Source organism: Erigeron canadensis, chromosome 2, assembly GCF_010389155.1.
Source record: "Erigeron canadensis isolate Cc75 chromosome 2, C_canadensis_v1, whole genome shotgun sequence".
NCBI lineage: Eukaryota > Viridiplantae > Streptophyta > Magnoliopsida > Asterales > Asteraceae > Erigeron > Erigeron canadensis.
Window position 1 is genome coordinate 14003719 of NC_057762.1, and position 20259 is coordinate 14023977.

Sequence of the window (20259 nt, forward strand, 5' to 3'; positions counted from 1 at the left end):
TGAGTTCAGACCAAGTCATCTTGGACTCATCTCAGGCCATGATAATGATTCCCCCGATGGCACACTTTGGGAAGATGATTGGTGATCCTATCTTCCCCTTAGGATTCACCTTACTTAAGTGGGAAGATTGAAATGTGGGGAAAGTTTGAAGATCAGCTCGCAAATTCGTCCAATTTGGGTCAGCTTGGAAGAAGAGTCAGTTTGGGACGACCAGTCTGGGTCAGCTTGCGCAAAGTCAGCTTTAAACTGAATCAGCTTTGGATTTTCAAACACTTATTTTGTTTTGATGCTTTCAATCACCATGTCAAGTCATGTGATTAGCACGTGTGTGTGGCTGTTCTAGATGATTCTGAATAAGGATAAGAATTCAGTTGTCTTTTTGTCTTGTTTTGGTGACACCTGATCATGGGAGAAGAAGAATACAAGTGGGGACCAGAGAGAGAACCTCTACTACCCTACAACTGCAGATTATGTTCTCTATTCTTATTGGTTAATTTATAACAACCTTTTACTAGTTGTGTAGGGTAGAATATTCCTTGTCTCTTGTATTTCCTCTATAAATAGAGGCCGCCTTTTATTGTAAAAATCAAAGTGTGTTTATGAAAGTTTGATAGAGCTGAATTTTATTCATTTTAAAAATCTTCTTTACCTATATGGATCTTTGATCTTGGTGGTTTGAAGTGGTCCCTTTATCAGTAATCTTGGTGGATTTGCCTTTATAGATTATTGTGGTGAGATCTTAAAAATCTTCATTACTTTTATCTGTATTTGTGGTGGTTCAGCCATTATCAAATATAGTGGTGGTTTTGGAGTGTTTCTGGTATTTGATTCTGGTGGTTCAGTCCTTTACGAGTCAAGTATTAGATTCTTGTCTATCCTTGTTTATTTGTTCCTGTTTCAGTTTATTTCCACTGTTTCGTTGTTGCTGTACTATTTGTTCTTATAGTGAGCTTGGGTGTGTTTTGTCATAAAATTCCCGAAAATTCCTACAAAAATAACTTATATTCCGTTGTGCTTATGTTTTGTGAGTTGACTCAGTTTGACTCTGAGTATTTCAGCTCAATTTCACATCAGATTGTTTAATTATTGTGCCTCGTTCCCTATTTTCATTTATTTTTTGCAACAGACTCATACTTGTTTCTTTTCCTTTTGTATAAATGGATATAATCTTTAAAAAAATCTTACTTAAGTCCATTATATAAAAATTGGTGGCCTTGTAGTTTTGGGGGCCTCAAGCATCTGCTTGACCCAATTATATTGTAAAGCCGGTTGTGGTTGTGTGTTATCTAATCTCCAAGCCACTTCCTTTATTTCCTTTGGGGTTTAGAGGGTGTTTGGTAAGATGGTATCATAAAAAATGAAAATGTAATAGAGAATAAAAATAGTGGAAAAAAAAAGAATGAGTAATTGTAAAAAGAATGGATTCTGTTGTTTGGTACCAAAAGAGAATAAATATAAAAAAATACAAAATTTTAGATAATAATTAAAATAATACGTATAACATCAACAACAAAAAATTATTCTCACTCATTCTCTACAATTTATAGAGAATGGAGAGAATGAAAATGATCCTCATTTTTCCATTCCAATTCCTATTTTTCATTGCAAACAAACAAGGTAAGTCTTTATCATTTTTTTTTCCTCTTTCCATTCTATCATACCAAACACCCCTTAAGGGCAGTTTGGTTCACAGAACATTTTTTATTGAATTGGAATTTGTTAAAGGAATTGGAATGTGAGAAAATTGGAATCTGAAAGTTTTAAAATCTGACTTGTGTTTGGTTGACAGAATTCAATAGAATTCAGTTAAAATAATTTTTATATATACAATATCAAATGACAAAAATAACCTTGTTATATTTTCCAAAATAATGTTTCATTTTCATCTTTGTCTTTATAACATATATATACGGAGTATCCTAGTAACAAATAATTATAAATATAATAATAATAAAAATAAATAATAATAATAAAAATCATAAATAGGATCGATCTACATATATGATATACTGATAAACCATTACACCACATGGCCCCAATTGTTTTCCCAACAAACCCATCGTCATCTTCATCTTTTCTGTCTTCCAATATTCTCCACCATATTATTGATTTCAAATCTCAATTATAAACAAGAAAAGAGGATGATATATTTATTATAGTCACAGTAAGTTATTTCTTCCTTTCACACTCACAAGAAAAGAGGATGATATAAACAACATCGATGTTTAAGTAGAAACAACATGTTTGTAATTTTTTGAGAGGAATGGTCTTTTTGTCAAAAGGTGTGAATTCCATTGAAATTGAAACTTTTCATTGGATATATGAAGGATTTGTGAATTTTGTGTTTTAAGGATTTTGAAGGAAAATTCTAAATTCCAATTCCATTGTTTTCTCCAACCAAACACAAGAAAGCATGGAATTTAAATTCTAATTCTAAAGAATGCTAAGAATTCGGTGAACCAAACACCACCTTAGTATTTGGGAGTGTAACTTACATTTAGTGCATTGTAAGAGACACTGTAACGCCCAAAGTTAGAAGACCAAAAACTTCATAATCATTTACTTTAAAAATCGAAAAATTTGAGACAAAACTTATACTTAGAAAAATATTGCAAATTTTCGTTAAAAATAAAAGTTATCGAATTTGAAAAATAACAATTGGAACCTTCCTAATATGTTATTCTAAACATATCTTAGAAGTACCGGGACCTTGAAAACGTCAAATGAAGCTCGGAATTTTTTGCTCGAGAACAGAAGGACTGCGGCCGCTAGCACGGTCGACCGTGCTCTGCGACCGTGTTCCTAGAAACTGATCACCAAGACAAACTACTGCAGACGCTGAGCACAGTTAGCCATGCCTGCGTCTGTACTCTTACTGCACCCACTTAAAACACCAATTCACTATCATTTGAACTCAAACACTTACACCATTTCAAAACATAATCATCTTGAAACCACAAATCACCAAAACACATACATTTTAACTATAAATCCATGTAGAACAAAATGACCAAAAACTTAAGATGACCTTATATTTTCCCACCAAAAGAACGTGTTCTCCCAAATCAATAGCTTGTATCAAGAGCCATAATAGTCAATGGGATTATCTACAAAATTACCCAAAATGCCAACCTCCAAGATGGCTAAAATCCTTCAAGCTTTACTTCACTTGGTCAAATCTTACTCTTGCTACTACCAACTCCTATAAAAGGGTTAAACAACAAAAACATAAGCAAAACACTTAGTGAATGCATATACAAATGATCATAATCAAGTTACCAAAACATTAGTGCATCAAGCATCATACATAGCCTATCTTTTGATAACCATTTCATTCATATCAATCATAACACAAAATCATCACAATTCATTTTCAACATGGCCATGGACAATTTGGCTAGTAGGAATTTACCCACCTACTAGCTCTTTCAAACAATTTGACTAGTAGGAATTTACCCACCTACTAGTTCTCACAATCAATCAAACAAATTGGCTAGTAGGAATCTACCCACCTACTAGCTCTTATAAACAAAATCACATTATGCTAGTAGGACTTTACCCACCTACTAGCTTTCATTCATCAAATCAACATTTTGACTAGTAGGAATTTACCCACCTACTACTCTTATTTTTCAACAAACATATGGGTCATAGGAATTTACCCACCTATGACCTCTAATAACTAGAACATGATCATATGCTAATACACTCACCTTAACTTGGCTATTTGGCACTATATGGCTACTAGGCTCAACAAAATGATCTTCATCACCTACACATTAAGTAAGTCACTATGAGTTTTTCTTAACTCATTTCATTCACAAAACTAACCAAACTCAAAATTCAACCATCACACATGGTGTTTGACTTTCAAGATCATTTTCCATAAAAATTTTCCCATAATTCTTACAATATAAAAATTTGGCCAAACACTCTAAAACAATACTTTCACCTATATGGGTTCACCATCAAAACACCATTTCCATCTTTCCAAATTTTCTCATAACAATCTCATTAGGGTTCTAACAAATTCCCAAACTTACAAAAATCTCAATTTATTCAAATTCCCAATTTCGAATGGGAAGAACCCTAATTTCAATATTCAAAAACCCCAATTTTAATTGAATCAAAATAACACTTCTTTAATAAAATCCCCAATTTCATATAGTTCAAGAACCCTAAATTCACATAATAAAATATCTAGGTTAAATTCTTACCTTCAAGAAAGGAAAGGATTAAAAACAAATTGAAACTCCAATTTCTTCATGTGGAAATCGACCCACTCTCAATTCACCACCAAAACCCTTGATTTTAAATTCTTAATTAGATGAACTAACTTGGGGGATTTTATGGATGAATATCACACACAACACTTTGCTAGAAGAATTTGGAAGATTTGAGAAGCAAGGATTGAAATTTGGAAATGAATTTGTGATAGTGGGTTTGATGATACATCAAAATGCATGTGGCTGGCTTCCCTCATGATGCCACATTTTTTATCAAATAAAATAAGGGTATTATACCCACTAGCCACTAAAGTTCCAACTAAATTAACTCCTTATCTCAAAACTAAATACTAGGAAAGTATTTTAAGGGCTAAAATACATAAAATATTGATTTATTTATCTTTTATATTTTTTGGGTGTTACAAATCTCCCCAACTCATTTCGGATCACGTCCTCGTGATCCTTACTATAATCCACAATTCTCAAAACTTCAAGATCTTCAACTTTTCGTTACTTTCTTACTTTAACTCAACTTCTTAATTCCGTATATAGTCAAACCATTACTAAGTTTTCTATATATGTATGTCATTATACCTTACTACTACCACATCATATAACTTATCATTTATCTAAGTCATATCATTCAACCAAATCAACATTCTTCTTGTTTCAGGGCTCTTAAAACCCTTTCGTTTACTGTTTCGAACATTTCATAAATCCTTAATGACAAGGGCTTTCGAATCTCATACTTTCGTAGGGATTTTCACTCATTAACTTAAAACCAAATTCCGCAATCATTCCTAGTTCATCATTTCTTATCCCCTACACTTAAGGGGTTTACTAAATATATTCAAACCCTTGAGATAATTCCTTTTATCTCCTAAACTCACGGGTTAATTTAAAAACATCTCTTTTATAAACCCTTGCACAAATTAAAACATTTCCAATACAACAGAAATCAAAATCCTCAAATACCTATCAACATACTCGGTTCATTAGATGTATAACATGAGAATCACATAAACAATCCAAGAACAAAACCAACGTATTCATACTAACATATTAATCAACTATCTTAGTCTCTTGTGCAGTATTAGTCACACCGCCGATCCATGTGTAACACGTCTTATCATATACCAACAACTTTAACCATAACACAATTGTCTTTAATGAATTTGGAGATATTTCAAACTTTCTCAAAAATTTCTTAATACTATCAATGACAATGCCACTGTCTCAATACCAGTGGTTTTAAACCAATAATCATAATGCCATAAGTCTTAATACCCAGTGGTCTTTTACCAGTAATAATGAAGCCACAGGTTTCACTACCTAATGGTCTTACACCAAGAATAATAATGCCACGGGTTTCCTACTTTATGGTCTTACACTGACTTCAATCAGCAGTTGTATATATCTTGTATTATTATATTGGGAACTCTTTACCAAATGATCATCATCAATTCATGCATCATTGCATTCATATTCACCTCCCAACTTTGGGTCCATATACATTTTTTTTTTTTTATTATTTTTTTTTTCACTATCATCATCATAAAATCGCTATTTATACTAATCAACGGTTTAAACTTTATATGTCCTCAACATTCATTCATGGATCATTTTGTCATTCATAAGAAAATCCTGCATCTAATGATTCTTTGATTCATACTCATCTCCTTCATTCCAAACCTTTTACCGAAACACTTCAACACCATTTTAAAATTTACGTAACCATTAATCAACTGAAATTTTAGTAATACTACCAAAAGACTCCACTGTATCATTATCATAATGTTACATCAATTAAATGAAGCAACTCACACTCCGGAAAGTTTCATGCTATTTTCACATGATAAATCTCATTCTACTCATCTTGATAACTTGGGAATTCACTTCATTTCATTAAGCATCCCTGATTATAACCATAATATGCGATATACATTCGAAGTTTTTTTATCTTTCTTTTTAACAAATAAAGCAGAAGCACCCAACGAAAAAATTATTTGGACAAATAAATTCCTTATCCATAAGTTCCTAATATTAACTCATCAATTCTTATATCTTAATTGTAGACGAGACATTATAGAGCTTTTGCCATGGGTGTAGCACCCACGGTTAGATTTTTATTAAGTTTCATCTATTTATCAGGAGAAAGACCCGACACTACATCCGAAAAGACTTCAGTAAATTCATTCACGGCACCGAATAATCCGACTATCACTTAATGTTATAACCTACTCCATAAACATATCACCATCATCTACATACTTAATTCTAAACAACCCGACTATCACTTGAAGTCATAACGTTATCCATAAACATTATCATCATTATTTACATACTTGTTACTACCCCCTCATCTTACAAGTATTTTCTTCTAATCATCTCACCTTTACGTACTTTCCATTTTTCTTATTGTAAGGCATTCTTTATACCCTTTGACTTAATTCAATTGTATAATCACATTATAACTGCAGTATGATTTTGTAGTTTCACTTTTATGCTTCATAATGAAAAATAGTACACAATTCTTATAATAACTATCCCCTTAATTTAATAGTTAATATTCTTTCAATCCAAAATCTGTTACATTCTCTTTTCCATATCATTTTTGCCAATTTACCAAATAACTAGTTAATAATATTTCTAATTCCTCATGATTAGCTTGATCAATTAATTTGATATCTTTAACATTACCTTACTTTTTATCTTAATTTACACTCTCCAAAATTCTACATCCTCAATTATCTTATTGTAATTAATCTTAAAAACTTTACACCAAGTTTATTACAGTTGAAACCATTCAATCTACCATCATAAGCTGACTTAAGTTTTACTATCATTTACCCGTAATCCATCAACATCAAAATTTTAATTTTATCTTCTAAGTGCCAACAATTTGCTAATATTGTCAAACTCTACAGTAAATTTATCTCTCGTAAATCATACTAGTAAAAATTTTGGCTTCGAGAGTATATATAAGTAGACCAAATACACTATGACTCCAATAAGAGATTTAAACTTATGGAAAACATAAAGACAGGTTGGATCGACTCCCTATCTACAAGTAATACATACCTACAATCTCCTTAACCATAACCACGTATTCCTCAAACTAAATCATCTTACTAATGAGGCTTACTTCGCATTTAAAATGTAAATCTTGTTCAATATAGTCTATCCATCATCTTGATCATTTAAACAAACCAAATTATAAACTCACTAAATTGCATATAGCCTTTGATCAAGGACACTAGAAAACAATTTCAACCAATTACTTGTTACATTAGAAATTTTCCTTTGGCAATCAATCATTTGGTACCACTCACACTAGCCCAAATAACCACAATACACACTTTACATACTGATGACAATATTTATCTTGTATCTTGAACCACCATCATGAAAATATCTCTTCTATAAGCAATACTCTAGAGCACATCATAATATAAATCAATTCAATTCAGTCAAACCATTTATATTCTATTTCTTGTTTGCTAAATTAATTGTCATCATTGAACTAACGATATAGGCTATAACTATACAATACCTTTTACCTTCATACCATTATAGTCATTCGGAAACTTTACGTCAAGCTCTATTTCTAAGATTAATTCGGCTTCACTTTCATAATATCTTTTCTTTTTTTTTTTTTAATTTCCCTTCGAGTCTCTACTATCACGATATCATGTTACCCTAATAATCACAATGATACAGATTTAGTCACGTTCTTAAATCATTTAATAATCCACATACATGAATCATGCACTATGACTCTAAGTCCATTTCAACAAACGTTGAACTCATATCAAGAGAATTTACTCAAACCATCCATTTCATAACTCAAATCACATTCTAGTCTTTCGCACCACAAACGACCACATTTGATTACTTCCGTATTTAGTAAGTTCAATTTAGAACGTAATAGCTTATGACCGGTAATAGGCCGGCTCTATTATGATCATAAACTATTTCATTTTAAATAGACCTTACTAACTACTTCAATTCTCAAACATGAACAAACCAAATCCTAAGGTCAAAGTCAATCCTATGGTTCAAGTCTAGGCATCCTACTCGTAAAGATCGAATACCTAAATCCCTTGAACCATGGCTCTGATACCAAGTTGTAACGCCCAAAGTTCGAAGACCAAAAACATCACAATCATTTACTTTAAAAATCGAAAAATTTGAGACAAACTTATACTTAGAAAAATATTGCAAATTTTCGTTAAAAATAAAAGTTATCGAGTTTGAAAAATAAAAATTGGAACCTTCCTAATATGTTATGTAAACATATCTTAAAAGTACCGGACCTTGAAAACGTCAAATGAAGCTCGGAAATTTTTGCTCGAGAACAGAAGGACTGCGGCCGCTAGCACGGTCGACCGTGCTCTGCGACCGTGTTCCTAGAAACTGATCACCAAGACAAACTACTGCAGACGCTGAGCACAGTTAGCCATGCCTGCGTCTGTACTCTTACTGCACCCACTTCAAACACCAATTCACTATCATTTGAACTCAAACACTTACACCATTTCAAAACATAATCATCTTGAAACCACAAATCACCAAAGCACATACATTTTAACTATAAATCCATGTAGAACAAAATGACCAAAAACTTAACATGACCATATATTTTTCCATAAAAAGAACGTGTTCTCCCAAATCAATAGCTTGTATCAAGAGCCATAATAGTCAATGGGATTATCTACAAAATAACCCAAAATGCCAACCTCCAAGATGGCTAAAATCCTTCAAGCTTAACTTCACTTGGTCAAATCTTACTCTTGCTACTACCAACTCCTATAAAAGGGTTAAACAACTAAAACATAAGCAAAACGCTTAGTGAATGCATATACATATGATCATAATCAAGTTACCAAAACATTAGTGCATCAAGCATCATACATAGCCTATCTTTTGATAACTATTTCATTCATATCAATCATAACACAAAATCATCACAATTCTTTTTCAACATGGCCATGGACAATTTGGCTAGTAGGAATTTATCCACCTACTAGCTCTTTCAAACAATTTGACTAGTAGGAATTTACCGACCTACTAGTTCTCACAATCAATCAAACAAATTGGCTAGTAGGAATTTACCCACCTACTAGTTCTTATAAACAAAATCACATTATGCTAGTAGGACTTTACCCACCTACTAGCTTTCGTTCATCAAATCAACATTTTGACTAGTAGGAATTTACCCACCTATGACCTCTAATAACTAGAACATGATCATATGCTAATACACTCACCTTAACTTGGCTATTTGGCACTATATGGCTACTAGGCTCAACAAAATGATCTTCATCACCTACACATTAAGTAAGTCACTATGAGTTTTTCTTAACTCATTTCATTCACAAAACTAACCAAACTCAAAATTCAACCATCACACATGGTGTTTGACTTTCAAGATCATTTTCCATAAAAAATTTCCCATAATTCTTACAATATAAAAATTTGGCCAAACACTCTAAAACAATACTTTCACCTATATGGGTTCACCATCAAAACACCATTTCCATCTTTCCAAATTTTCTCATAACAATCTCATTAGGGTTCTAACAAATTCCCAAACTTACAAAAATCTCAATTTATTCAAATTCCCAATTTCAAATGGGAAGAACTCTAATTTCAATATTCAAAAACCCCAATTTTAATTGAATCAAAATAACACTTCTTTAATAAAATCCCCAATTTCATATAGTTCAAGAACCCTAAATTCACATAATAAAATATCTAGGTTAAATTCTTACCTTCAAGAAAGGAAAGGATTAAAAACAAATTGAAACTCCAATTTCTTCATGTGGAAATCGACCCACTCTCAATTCACCACCAAAACCCTTGATTTTAAATTCTTAATTAGATGAACTAACTTAGGGGATTTTATGGATGAATATCACACACAACACTTTGCTAGAAGAATTTGGAAGATTTGAGAAGCAAGGATTGAAATTTGGAAATGAATTTGTGATAGTGGGTTTGATGATACATCAAAATGCATGTGGCTGGCTTCCCTCATGATGCCACGTTTTTTATCAAATAAAATAAGGGTATTATACCCACTAGCCACTAAAGTTCCAACTAAATTAACTTCTTATCTCAAAACTAAATACTAGGAAAGTATTTTAAGGGCTAAAATACATAAAATATTGATTTATTTATCTTTTATATTTTTGGGATGTTACAAACACTTTATAAAACGGTTCAAATAATGTAAAAATGTATACGTGGCAAATAATATGAGCTGTCTCTTGCAAGTTTCGATTGATGTATGTATAAATCTAACATTATTTGAACTTTACAAAACTTCTTCCTACAATATACCAAATCCTACAATATACCAAATGTAAATTACATACAATAAGAAAAATGTAAAAAATATATACACTTTAAAATACTAAACCCTTCCCTTAAAAACAATCACATAAAGTGAGCAAACGACATGCAAGAATGATTCCATTAGAGGAATTTTAAAGTTGCATGTGAACATATTCCCTTCATTTGTTTTAACTATTAAAAACAATAATTAGACAACCGTTTAATTACAAGTTGAATCCCAACGAAACAAGCCATCGAGCTATACACCAAGCCACAGAGATTCCTATTGATTTTACTTGTATTAAAAGCATACTTCAAATTCCAAATGCATTAAAAAACCAAGTTTTATGGTCAAGTAAGCACTTTTGTGTTATATTGGTCCAGCTAAATATCATACAATAACAGGAAACGTATTTTCTCACACGAATCACACATGTATTATTTCAGCTATTAATATGGGCCAGATATATACTGTGTCGGTGTAGCTAAAAAACTAAAATAGAACAAACAATATGAAGCAAATTAGAATGCTGCATAAGTGAACTGTTAATGTTCCCAAAAATTAAAGTAATAATATTACAACTCCAAGGCATAAAAAAGTTTAATTAAACCAAAAGACAAGACCAGACAAGGATTTAAACAACTATTGAACAGGAAAATTTGGTCACATCTTTCTTTCAAGAGCATTATCCTGCAAAACAAAGTAAATCCATTCATCAGAGAATACACAATCGGGAACTTGGTCATCGTGCTAGTTTGATGAATCCACTACCAAAACTTAGATCTTTTGGTGACCCAATTTGTGGTCATATTGCATCACAAGATCAAAAGTGGTTACTGATTATTGACTTGCAACAATGAAATCATACATAAATTATCTTGGCAAGTTTTTTATACAAAATCATTATAAAGCCTCTCCTTTATAGGAACCCACTTCTTCACCACTTCTTCCACTATTCATCGGCTTTTCTCTCTCCTAGACACCCCAAGAACACCCCCTCCTTATACCCCCCACTTCTTCCAATATTTTCTCATTTTACTTATCTTTTACAAAAAATTTAATAAAATACTTTTATTAACATAACATTACATTCATTATAAATAAAACATTAAAATAAAAACTAAAACATTATAGGGGACTAGGGGTTAAATTGAAACATTTTAAAACTTGTAAAATGATTTTATAAATGTTAATACTTGAGGGGCTAAACTGTAAATAAATTATTTATATATTATAGTTTTTTGGGCCCCACTTTGTCTTCTTCAAAGTTCTTCCCCCACGTAAATATATATACATACAAATAAAACGTGTATATATATATATATATGATAAACTCTTTTTTTTTTTTAATTTGCGATCTCAAAACGACTTGGGACCCACAAAAACCATCTGCTGCTCGTCAAAGTTTGGAACAAACCCCTCGGACGCGGGCCTTGGACGCAGCAGTGCTACTAGCTTCTTTTTTTGGCGGGGCGTCAGACGCAGGTGGACGCACATATCAGGAGAGGCCTAAGAATCACAAGTTTAACATAGAATATGTTGAATTAACAATAAATGGAACTTGTATCAGAAGAATAGAAACAAGAATAAGTGATATGAGAGTAAACATGCAAAGCTTTCGAAAATGCTACAATTTCTGGAAGCGCACTTAGATATTCTTACATGAAAAAAATTGGTGGCTCAATAGCTCAAAACAAAATGAAGTCTAATAGACTAGAACGGAGAACATAGCCTGAAAGGGCCAATTTGCTAACAAAATAGACTAATAGTTAGCAAAAATAAATAGTGCAGTATGTATAAGAAGAGAATTAAACATAGTAAAGGCAGTCTCATACAGAAGTAATTTTATGGGCAACAGAAAATAAATACCTGGCTGATAAGGTGGGGACCTGGTCAAGGTCACCTAGATAAGGACCTTGAATGCCCATCATCCTCATTTGCAACCGCTACCTTCAAGTCTTGTGTGGCTCGTTTGTCATGAGAACGTTGGTGAGGAACTGTCTGATCTGAACCACGATACATCTTGTCTACAGCACCTTTACCATTTCTCCCAGGACTATTTGAGTAATGTCTTGTCTTGTATGTTCTAGCATCATGAGGTGATGCAGAAAATGAAGGAGATCTTGAACGTGGTGGCAAAACCAGATCCCTGCCTCTATGATCTCTATCCCTGCAAGTAATGAACAGCCATAACTTACCTTCACTAACTGATCAGATTATAAACAGCAGAACTTACACACGCGGCATAAAACAAGAGATCATCAGGACATATTGCAAGCTGAAGTAATAACTGAAGTTATAGAAAGAACAACTAGAAGAAAAACAACATAAGTAATTTTATGGGCAGGTAAGGTTGTTGGCCATAGATTACATACAAATATTCTGCTAGAGATTTACCTTCACCTCACCAGTTGGAAATATATCGATCATTATAGGTTAACTAATGCTTTAAAACCACTTTTTGACAGCTTCAATAAACTGCAATGCTTTTGCGGTATCATCCTCTAGATTCTGAAGATTACTTTTATGTGGTGTGACTGACGAACACTATTGGTATCCCTTTCTACCTTTAGCAATACATGATTGATATTTGATAACTTCCATTCTCTTGGGCCCAACTTTAATCTTTAGATTCTTTCTTGACTGTTGGTATGCAAAGCAATAAATTAAACTTTAAAATGAACGTCACATAAATTTACAGAATGACGCTGAATAAAACAAGGACTCTCGCAGTACAGTTGACAAAGCTAAGATAGTCCATTCTTCAATGGGGGTGTTTTGTATACACCAAAGCCCAAATGAATACAAACTCTAATGCATTTATATATCTAACTAAGCTACTAGGCATATATTAAGCTTGAACTCGACAGACATCAATTTTCTGACTCTAAATTTGCCACTACCAAACAAATCAAATCATATCACTAACTTTGGAAACTGGTTCTTTGACTCAAAAGCATGCTGAATTTCCAACCTCCCAGACCAAACAAACTAGTGCACTTCACCTGGCCAGATTATACCCCTAAAAGACCTTTGAAAAATAATAAGTTAAATTTCATCAGGATTCAGGACCCAATGATATCCACAACTAGCAAGCCATGTCAACTCAAACCTATGGAGTTCTTAGAAACCCATACTACTCTGACAAAAAAGTCTATAACTTAACAGGTTCCTATTGTTGACAAACCTTATCGTGAACCAAGTGTTTCATATGCTATGTCTCTAAAATAACCACAAACGATTTTGTCTTTTTCAGGTTTCTTGTTTTTCTAGCTTGATGCATCAACCTTGAAGTCCTTTAGTTAGTACATCCCCAACTGAACAAACCAACTATTTGATAATGTATCTATTAGGTTTATCAGATGGGCTTAAGCTTATTGTATAGGTACGCTGACACTTCAGGGTTACTGAAGCACCAGTGTACCATAATTATATATACATAATGATACCAATCAATATACGATCAGCCATACAGGTTTTAAATTAATTACATGTTAGAATTTAGAATTTTTATGACCTTCAAACACATTAGCTATTGTCAACACCACCTCACTATTATGTGATGCATTTGAATCTCCCCCACATTAGCTGTCAGTCACATTGCGCCCCTCATTCTTTATGTCCATGTTACCAATTACCAGACACTCTCCACCACGTCCTTATGTTACCAAACACCCTCTCTTAAACCATTGTCATCCACCTCTTGTGTGTGAGTATTAAGTATATATACGAATGTATGCATGTATACAGGGTAAGGTTCATTTGAGAACTATTCAATATGAACATAGGTAATTATAAGTATAACTTGATGGTTCATATACGAATATGTTCACATATATCATTCACATATGAACATAAGTTATAATATAAAAGTTCTCATGGTTCTTCCAATTCAAATGGTTCTCACTTGAACCTTTTCCTATATATATATATATATATATTTCTATCCTTCTATATAAAAATCCTAAGCCCCCTACTTTTGGAAATAGTTAAAAAAGGAACATGCGAAAAGATCATTCTACTCTTGATGAACTCCCTTTTTGGAAAGAGTTATGAGAAATTACCCGATTTCCCTTACTGAATTAACACCCTAAACCCGTATCTTCTAAAATATCTTCACCACCACCTTTACATCAATTACATTTACATCAACCTAAACCACTCGACGCCGCCACTACCCACCAATAGTCATCGACATCACCACCAATCACCGCACCAGACCGCCACCGCGGGTACCATTCTAGTATATATATACATATATATATAAATATATATAGAGTGATCGACATGAATCGTCCTTGTGGTTTGTCCAAAAAGTCTGGTTTCGTCCTTTAACTTTAAAACTGTCTGAGACAATCCTTTATAGACAGAAAATGATCACGTTTCATCCTTTTTGCTAAGAGACGTTAACTTAACCCCTCACGTGCATTCCATGTGAGGGTATTTTCGTATTTTCCATTTTGAAAGGACCATCATTGATAATTCAACCAGAAACCTCAAGATCTTTAATTTAGATCAATTTCCATTTTACACATATAATTATGGTTGTACGTATAGGTTTCTGTTTGCAATCAAAACTTGCAGTCAAACTTAATTCCATATTGCACACTTGCAATGTGAACAAATAATTTTTTTTTTTACTTCCAAATTTACACACATAAACATGCTCATCTTCTCACCATCTGTACAAGTTTGCCATATCAAGATATGAATATTGAATAATCAATAGCTTTTACCATCATCTAATTCCGTCTTGGATTCATATAGATCTGGATATAGAAATCGATCTGGATTTTAAACCCACTGCCATTCACACTACCGCCGCACAAAAATCAATTTCTGATGAAACGGACGGGGTTATCATTGATGATTTTAAACGTACTGCGATTCACACCACCTCCGCACAACGGCCGCCACCATCGGAAAACAACCGCCACCACAATCAGAAAAGAAAATACGATTGTTTGATATCAATATGGATTTTATAGAAAAAGAAGGTAATAGATCTATCATTTCCGCCACCATCGGAAAAGAAAATACGATAGTTTGTGTTTTCTGGCGAAGGGTTTGCCACGGTGGTGATGTTTTCCGACAAAAAGGGGGCTGCCGCTAGTGATTGCTTGTTAGTTTTGGAAATATAAAAAATTATGGGGGTGTTTGGGGTTTTTGAAAGGGTGAAGTGGTGATATGGATGTGGTGGCCATTTGCTGGTGAGTTGATTTGGGGGGGGGGGGGGGGGGGGGGGGGGGGGGGTTATTAAATGGATGAAATTTGTGTGTATATGTATATAATTGTATATATGTATAATTTTAGAGTTTCAGGCAAAAGAAGATGAAAATATAAAGATATCCCTTGTCGTCCTTCAAAGGTGGAATTACCATAATACCCTCATGTGAAATGCACGTGAGGTAGTTAACAGATTCAGACTGACGCCGGTTATCGAAAAGGATGAAACATGATCATTTTCCGTCTATAAAGGATTGTCTTAGACAGTTTTAAAGTTAAAGGACGAAACCAGACTTTTTGGGCAAACCACAAGGACGATTCGTGTCGATCACTCATATATACATGCGTGTGTGCATGCAAGTGTGCGTAATTCATTATTAAAACTCAAAAAAGAAAAAAAAAGTCCGGTAGAAATTCACATATGGAGCACAAAGTGCATCTATCCATTAACCTTTGTGGTCTCCCATTCTAGTTTTCATATTCACAAGTTGCAATACAATGTCATTCAACTTACTAAATACCATCTAAATAAACCATAATGCATTCAACCAAAAAGTTTAACACACTGTGTTTAAACCTATGTTATCAATGACTAAAATTTTGGTGGGATTTAATAATCATAATAATAATACTATGGACTATATGAATTTTGTGAAAGGTCAAATAGTGGTTGTGAACTGTAGAAGATTTGTTCCTGTTTTAGAAGAAAAAATAACAATCTCTATTTGTTCCTGTATTCCATTAAAAAAAATAATAATAAAAAAATAAATTGGCTAATATACGTGTTTAAAGCTGTAGTGGCTATTTACCAAGAAAAAGACAACTGTTATTTGTCACTTTTCCCCTCAATGGTCACTTTCCCCCTCTCTCTCTCTCTAGTCTATTATCTTTCATCATTTCTCATTCAAACCCCTCTTCACCACGGATCCACAACAGCCACCATCATCGACGACCGGCGACCACGACTCTCCATCACCACCACCATCTCCGGCCACAAGATCCGATTTCCTAACTTGTTGTGAGGCTGATCCGGTCAATTTGACCGTTGACTGCCGTTTAACCGGGTAAGATTAAGTTTAATGACCGCCTAATTTGCATGTGGGCCTGGGATTAGGTTTTCAGGCGGCCTAGGTGGGCCTCGCCGTCGCATTGCGCCTAGGCAGACTAGGCGAGCGCTTTTGACAACACTGGTATTTCCATTTTTCATAAATTATGTTTTAATTGTGTTGGTAGCAAATTAACTTCCAGTGTTGGTACTAGGAAGATAACAAAAAAAGAAAAAAAATACTTCTTCCCATTACCTTAGTTAAGGCATGTCTTATGAAACTATCACTCCACTAAACAAAACAAAAAAGAGAAAAAACAATAAAAGGATTTATAATAATAGAAAAAAGCAATTCTAACTCTACAATCTCAAGGATCATAAAGTACATAACCCACCAAAAGAATGATACATAATACACATAAAGAATTAAGAAGAATAAGATCATGATGCTAACCTGGAGTCATGTCTGGTCGGTGATAAAGAGCGTGAAAATGCTGTTTTTGAAAGAAAAAAGGATATCAGACTAATTTCTCTCAATGGAAGATGGAATAAATGGAAAACGAGTAAGGAAAACTAACACCGACGCCTAGATGATCTAGGAGGGGTCTGCCTACCAGAGCTTCCGCCATAACGCCTACTGAAACGGCAACAAAACCATTCAGACCCAGAACATCAAACATATATACCAAGAAGAAAAGAGTGTTTCAGTGTAAGATTACCTTGTCTGTGTAGTTGTCCGCATTTCACGAGGAGTCTTCCTATTTTCTTCAGCATAAACAATAGTTATCTCATGCCCCCCAAGCACACAATGATTTAGCTGATGTTTAGCTTCTGATGCATCTTCAGGGTTACGGAACTTTACAAAACCAAAGCCCCGTGGCTCACTGCAATTATGCAAAACAGGATCTATCATGATAGCTCTGATACATCACTTGCAGTGTTTTTTTTTCATTTCATAAAGATCATACTCCACAAGATAAAAAAGATGAGACTTCTCATAGATATTAGTAGAAGGGGGCAGGGAAAAAATTGAGGCACCCAATCAAAAAGAGTTATACCCAGTATAATAGTTCTTTGGAAGATAGACATCCTTCACCGGCCCAAAACGTTCAAAAGGGATCCTAAGATCTTCTGGCCTGCAAAGATAGAAATAACATATTTTACAATTAACAATGTGTATGTAGCTTTCAATCACACCTATTGTTTATGATATAATTACAGCATAAAATAAAAATGATTTTGAAATTTAAACATCAGGTCATAGTTTTATAGCTATTTTTTGTTTTATTTGTTAGAATGGTGAATACTGAAGACACATCCACCAATGTCAAGATTTTCAAAATCCTGCCAAGGTCCAAACGATCACCATTCTAGTTCAACCATTCCAAAAGATTTGATCAGTCTAGGGAACCTCCTTCTTTACTTGGCACTGCTCCAACCATAGTCACAGATTTCGCTCAAGTAGCTGCATTTTAAAAAATTGGAACAGTGTACCCAATCGGAATTCGCTTGTGATCCGATCGACGGAGGTAAGGCGAACCAAATCAAAGTGGTGCAGTGAACCGAATTGAGAAGGTACGGCGAACCGAAACAAAAATCAAATCGTCCCAATTCCATCGTTATGGCGCTCCAAATAAAATTTTAAATCGGCCAAAATGGAGAACTGCTACAAGCGTACAACAAATTTCCCCAAAAATTTCTTTTAGTGTCAAGTCATATGGAAAATGGACAAAAACGGTTTTTATTCTGGTTCAACTATGTGAACCCACACATAAGAGCACAATTTGTGTATAAGAATCCTATGAAGTCAGAAAAATAAAAACGAACACACAAAATGGTCATCTAGAAATAACTCAAAATGAAAATGCCGGACTAGCCAGAAATATGGTTTCTTCTAAATATGAAGAATTGAAGAAACCACACACAGCAACACATTTTTGTGAATAATCAATGATTAAATAGCAAAAAGAAAAGCACACACTCACAACCAACTCAACATGCAAAATACCGATTTCAAACTAAACACACATATCATCATCCCCGAAAATAATGATTCTCAACAACCACCCAGATTTGAGCAATTTTCTCTGGTTTCACCTAGTTCACACCAGTGCGTACAAATGTTCGGAACAATAGCTTAAATCAGTTCCGATATAAACCGGCCAGTCTGGGTTTGTAAAAAAAAGATGAATACTGATACACCTTATGCCTCAAGTTCACTGACTATAATAAGGGTCAAAGGTAATGGAAGATGTAGGCGAGGTTTACCGGATAGGAGGGAGATTGTATTTATAATCAGACTTTTTTTAAACCAATTTTTTTGTTTTAAAAAATAAAACCAACAGAGAGCGATCCGCTATGATGTAAGCGACCTAACAAATAATAATTATAATAATAAAATAATAATAATAATAATAATAATAATATAATAATAATAATAATAATAATAATAATAATATAATAATAATAATAATAATAATAATAATAATAATAATAAGAAGAAGAAGAAGAAAGAAACCTAGAATCAAGAGAGATATTGCGAACGAGGAGTCCAGAAGGAGCAGGGGGTGAGCGATGCCGCTGGCGATGGTCATCGTAACGGCGACTGCGTGGTTGTGGTGGTGGTGAGCGTCGAGGACTGTAACTTCTCCTCCTCCTGCTGCCGCCGCCGCCGCTCCTGTCATTGTATCTTCCCATCTCTCTCTCTCTATCTCTCTATTTTTAGGATACTATGAGTAATATTTAATCAATTTTCTGCTGTTGGTTATTAGAAAGAAATCTAGACTTTTGTTTTCGCACAACCAATCTATGCGCAAATTCACTTTTCTAACTTACCATTCAATTTCAATAATTTACACATAATAATACATGATGTATTATGTATTAATGCATACAACTTTCTCTCTCTTCCATAAATATTTTATTTCTCTAATTCTTTTAAAATATTTTACTTCAAAAACCGTACATCAATAAATTATAAAAATTATATGCGTGTTCTTAAAATTTCATGCTCTTTCATTAAAGATGTCATTCGATATACTTTCGACGAATTTTTAAATCCGATGATGGAGTCCGGCTAAGACATTTGGCTATGACACTTTGTTAGGTCCAGATTTACTGGACTCGCTCCAGAAGTAACTACTAGAGCCCTCTGAAGATTTGTCCAGAAATTATGTGAATACCAATGAACAACTTACTTGTACAGGAATCTGGATTTCACCAGATTTGTTCACTAGACTTCACTCCAGTCAAGATCTTTCCACTGAAGAACATTCTCACTGAAGTCGAAGACTGAAGTCTGAAGAAAGAAGTCTGACAAATAGCGGAGCTCACTGGAAGACTTACCAGATCGCCTGACTGGAGTCCTTGACAGTGTTCTAGACCTTACAAGTCTGAACACTGATTACGAGGAATTGACTTTA

At 33.7% G+C, this 20259-nt stretch overlaps 1 protein-coding gene across 6 annotated transcripts; it reads right to left on the bottom strand.

The window, feature by feature from the left end:
• Nucleotides 1-11078: 11078 nt before the first annotated feature.
• LOC122589705 (serine/arginine-rich SC35-like splicing factor SCL28) lies at nt 11079-19599 on the bottom strand. Of its 6 annotated transcripts, XR_006322310.1 has the most exons (9): nt 19356-19599; nt 17896-17973; nt 17557-17721; nt 17416-17474; nt 17292-17331; nt 12436-12736; nt 12229-12315; nt 11984-12075; nt 11079-11256 (listed from the first exon to the last, which is right to left on the bottom strand). XR_006322310.1 is itself a non-coding variant. In XM_043762026.1 (7 exons), exons 1-6 carry the CDS (start codon nt 19532-19534, stop codon nt 12466-12468), a joined length of 792 nt encoding a protein of 263 aa, XP_043617961.1. In that variant the 5' UTR covers nt 19535-19598; the 3' UTR covers nt 11079-11256; nt 12436-12465. The 6 variants fall into 6 exon arrangements, 4 of the variants coding, with proteins under 4 accessions (XP_043617961.1, XP_043617964.1, XP_043617963.1 ...); XR_006322309.1 differs by lacking the exon at nt 12229-12315 and having other exon boundaries at nt 19356-19598; XM_043762026.1 differs by lacking the exons at nt 11984-12075; nt 12229-12315 and having other exon boundaries at nt 19356-19598.
• Between the last annotated feature and the right edge of the window lie 660 nt (nt 19600-20259).

Coding starts and splice junctions, on each gene's coding strand:
- LOC122589705 (XM_043762026.1), bottom strand. CDS start 19,534: ATGGGAAGATACAATGACAGGAGCGGCGGCGGCGGCAGCAGGAGGAGG. Junction 17,722..17,895: donor CCAAAGAACTATTATACTGG/GTATAACTCTTT, acceptor GCATAATTGCAG/TGAGCCACGGGGCTTTGGTT. Junction 12,737..17,291: donor CCGACCAGACATGACTCCAG/GTTAGCATCATG, acceptor CATTACTTGCAG/GGATAGAGATCATAGAGGCA.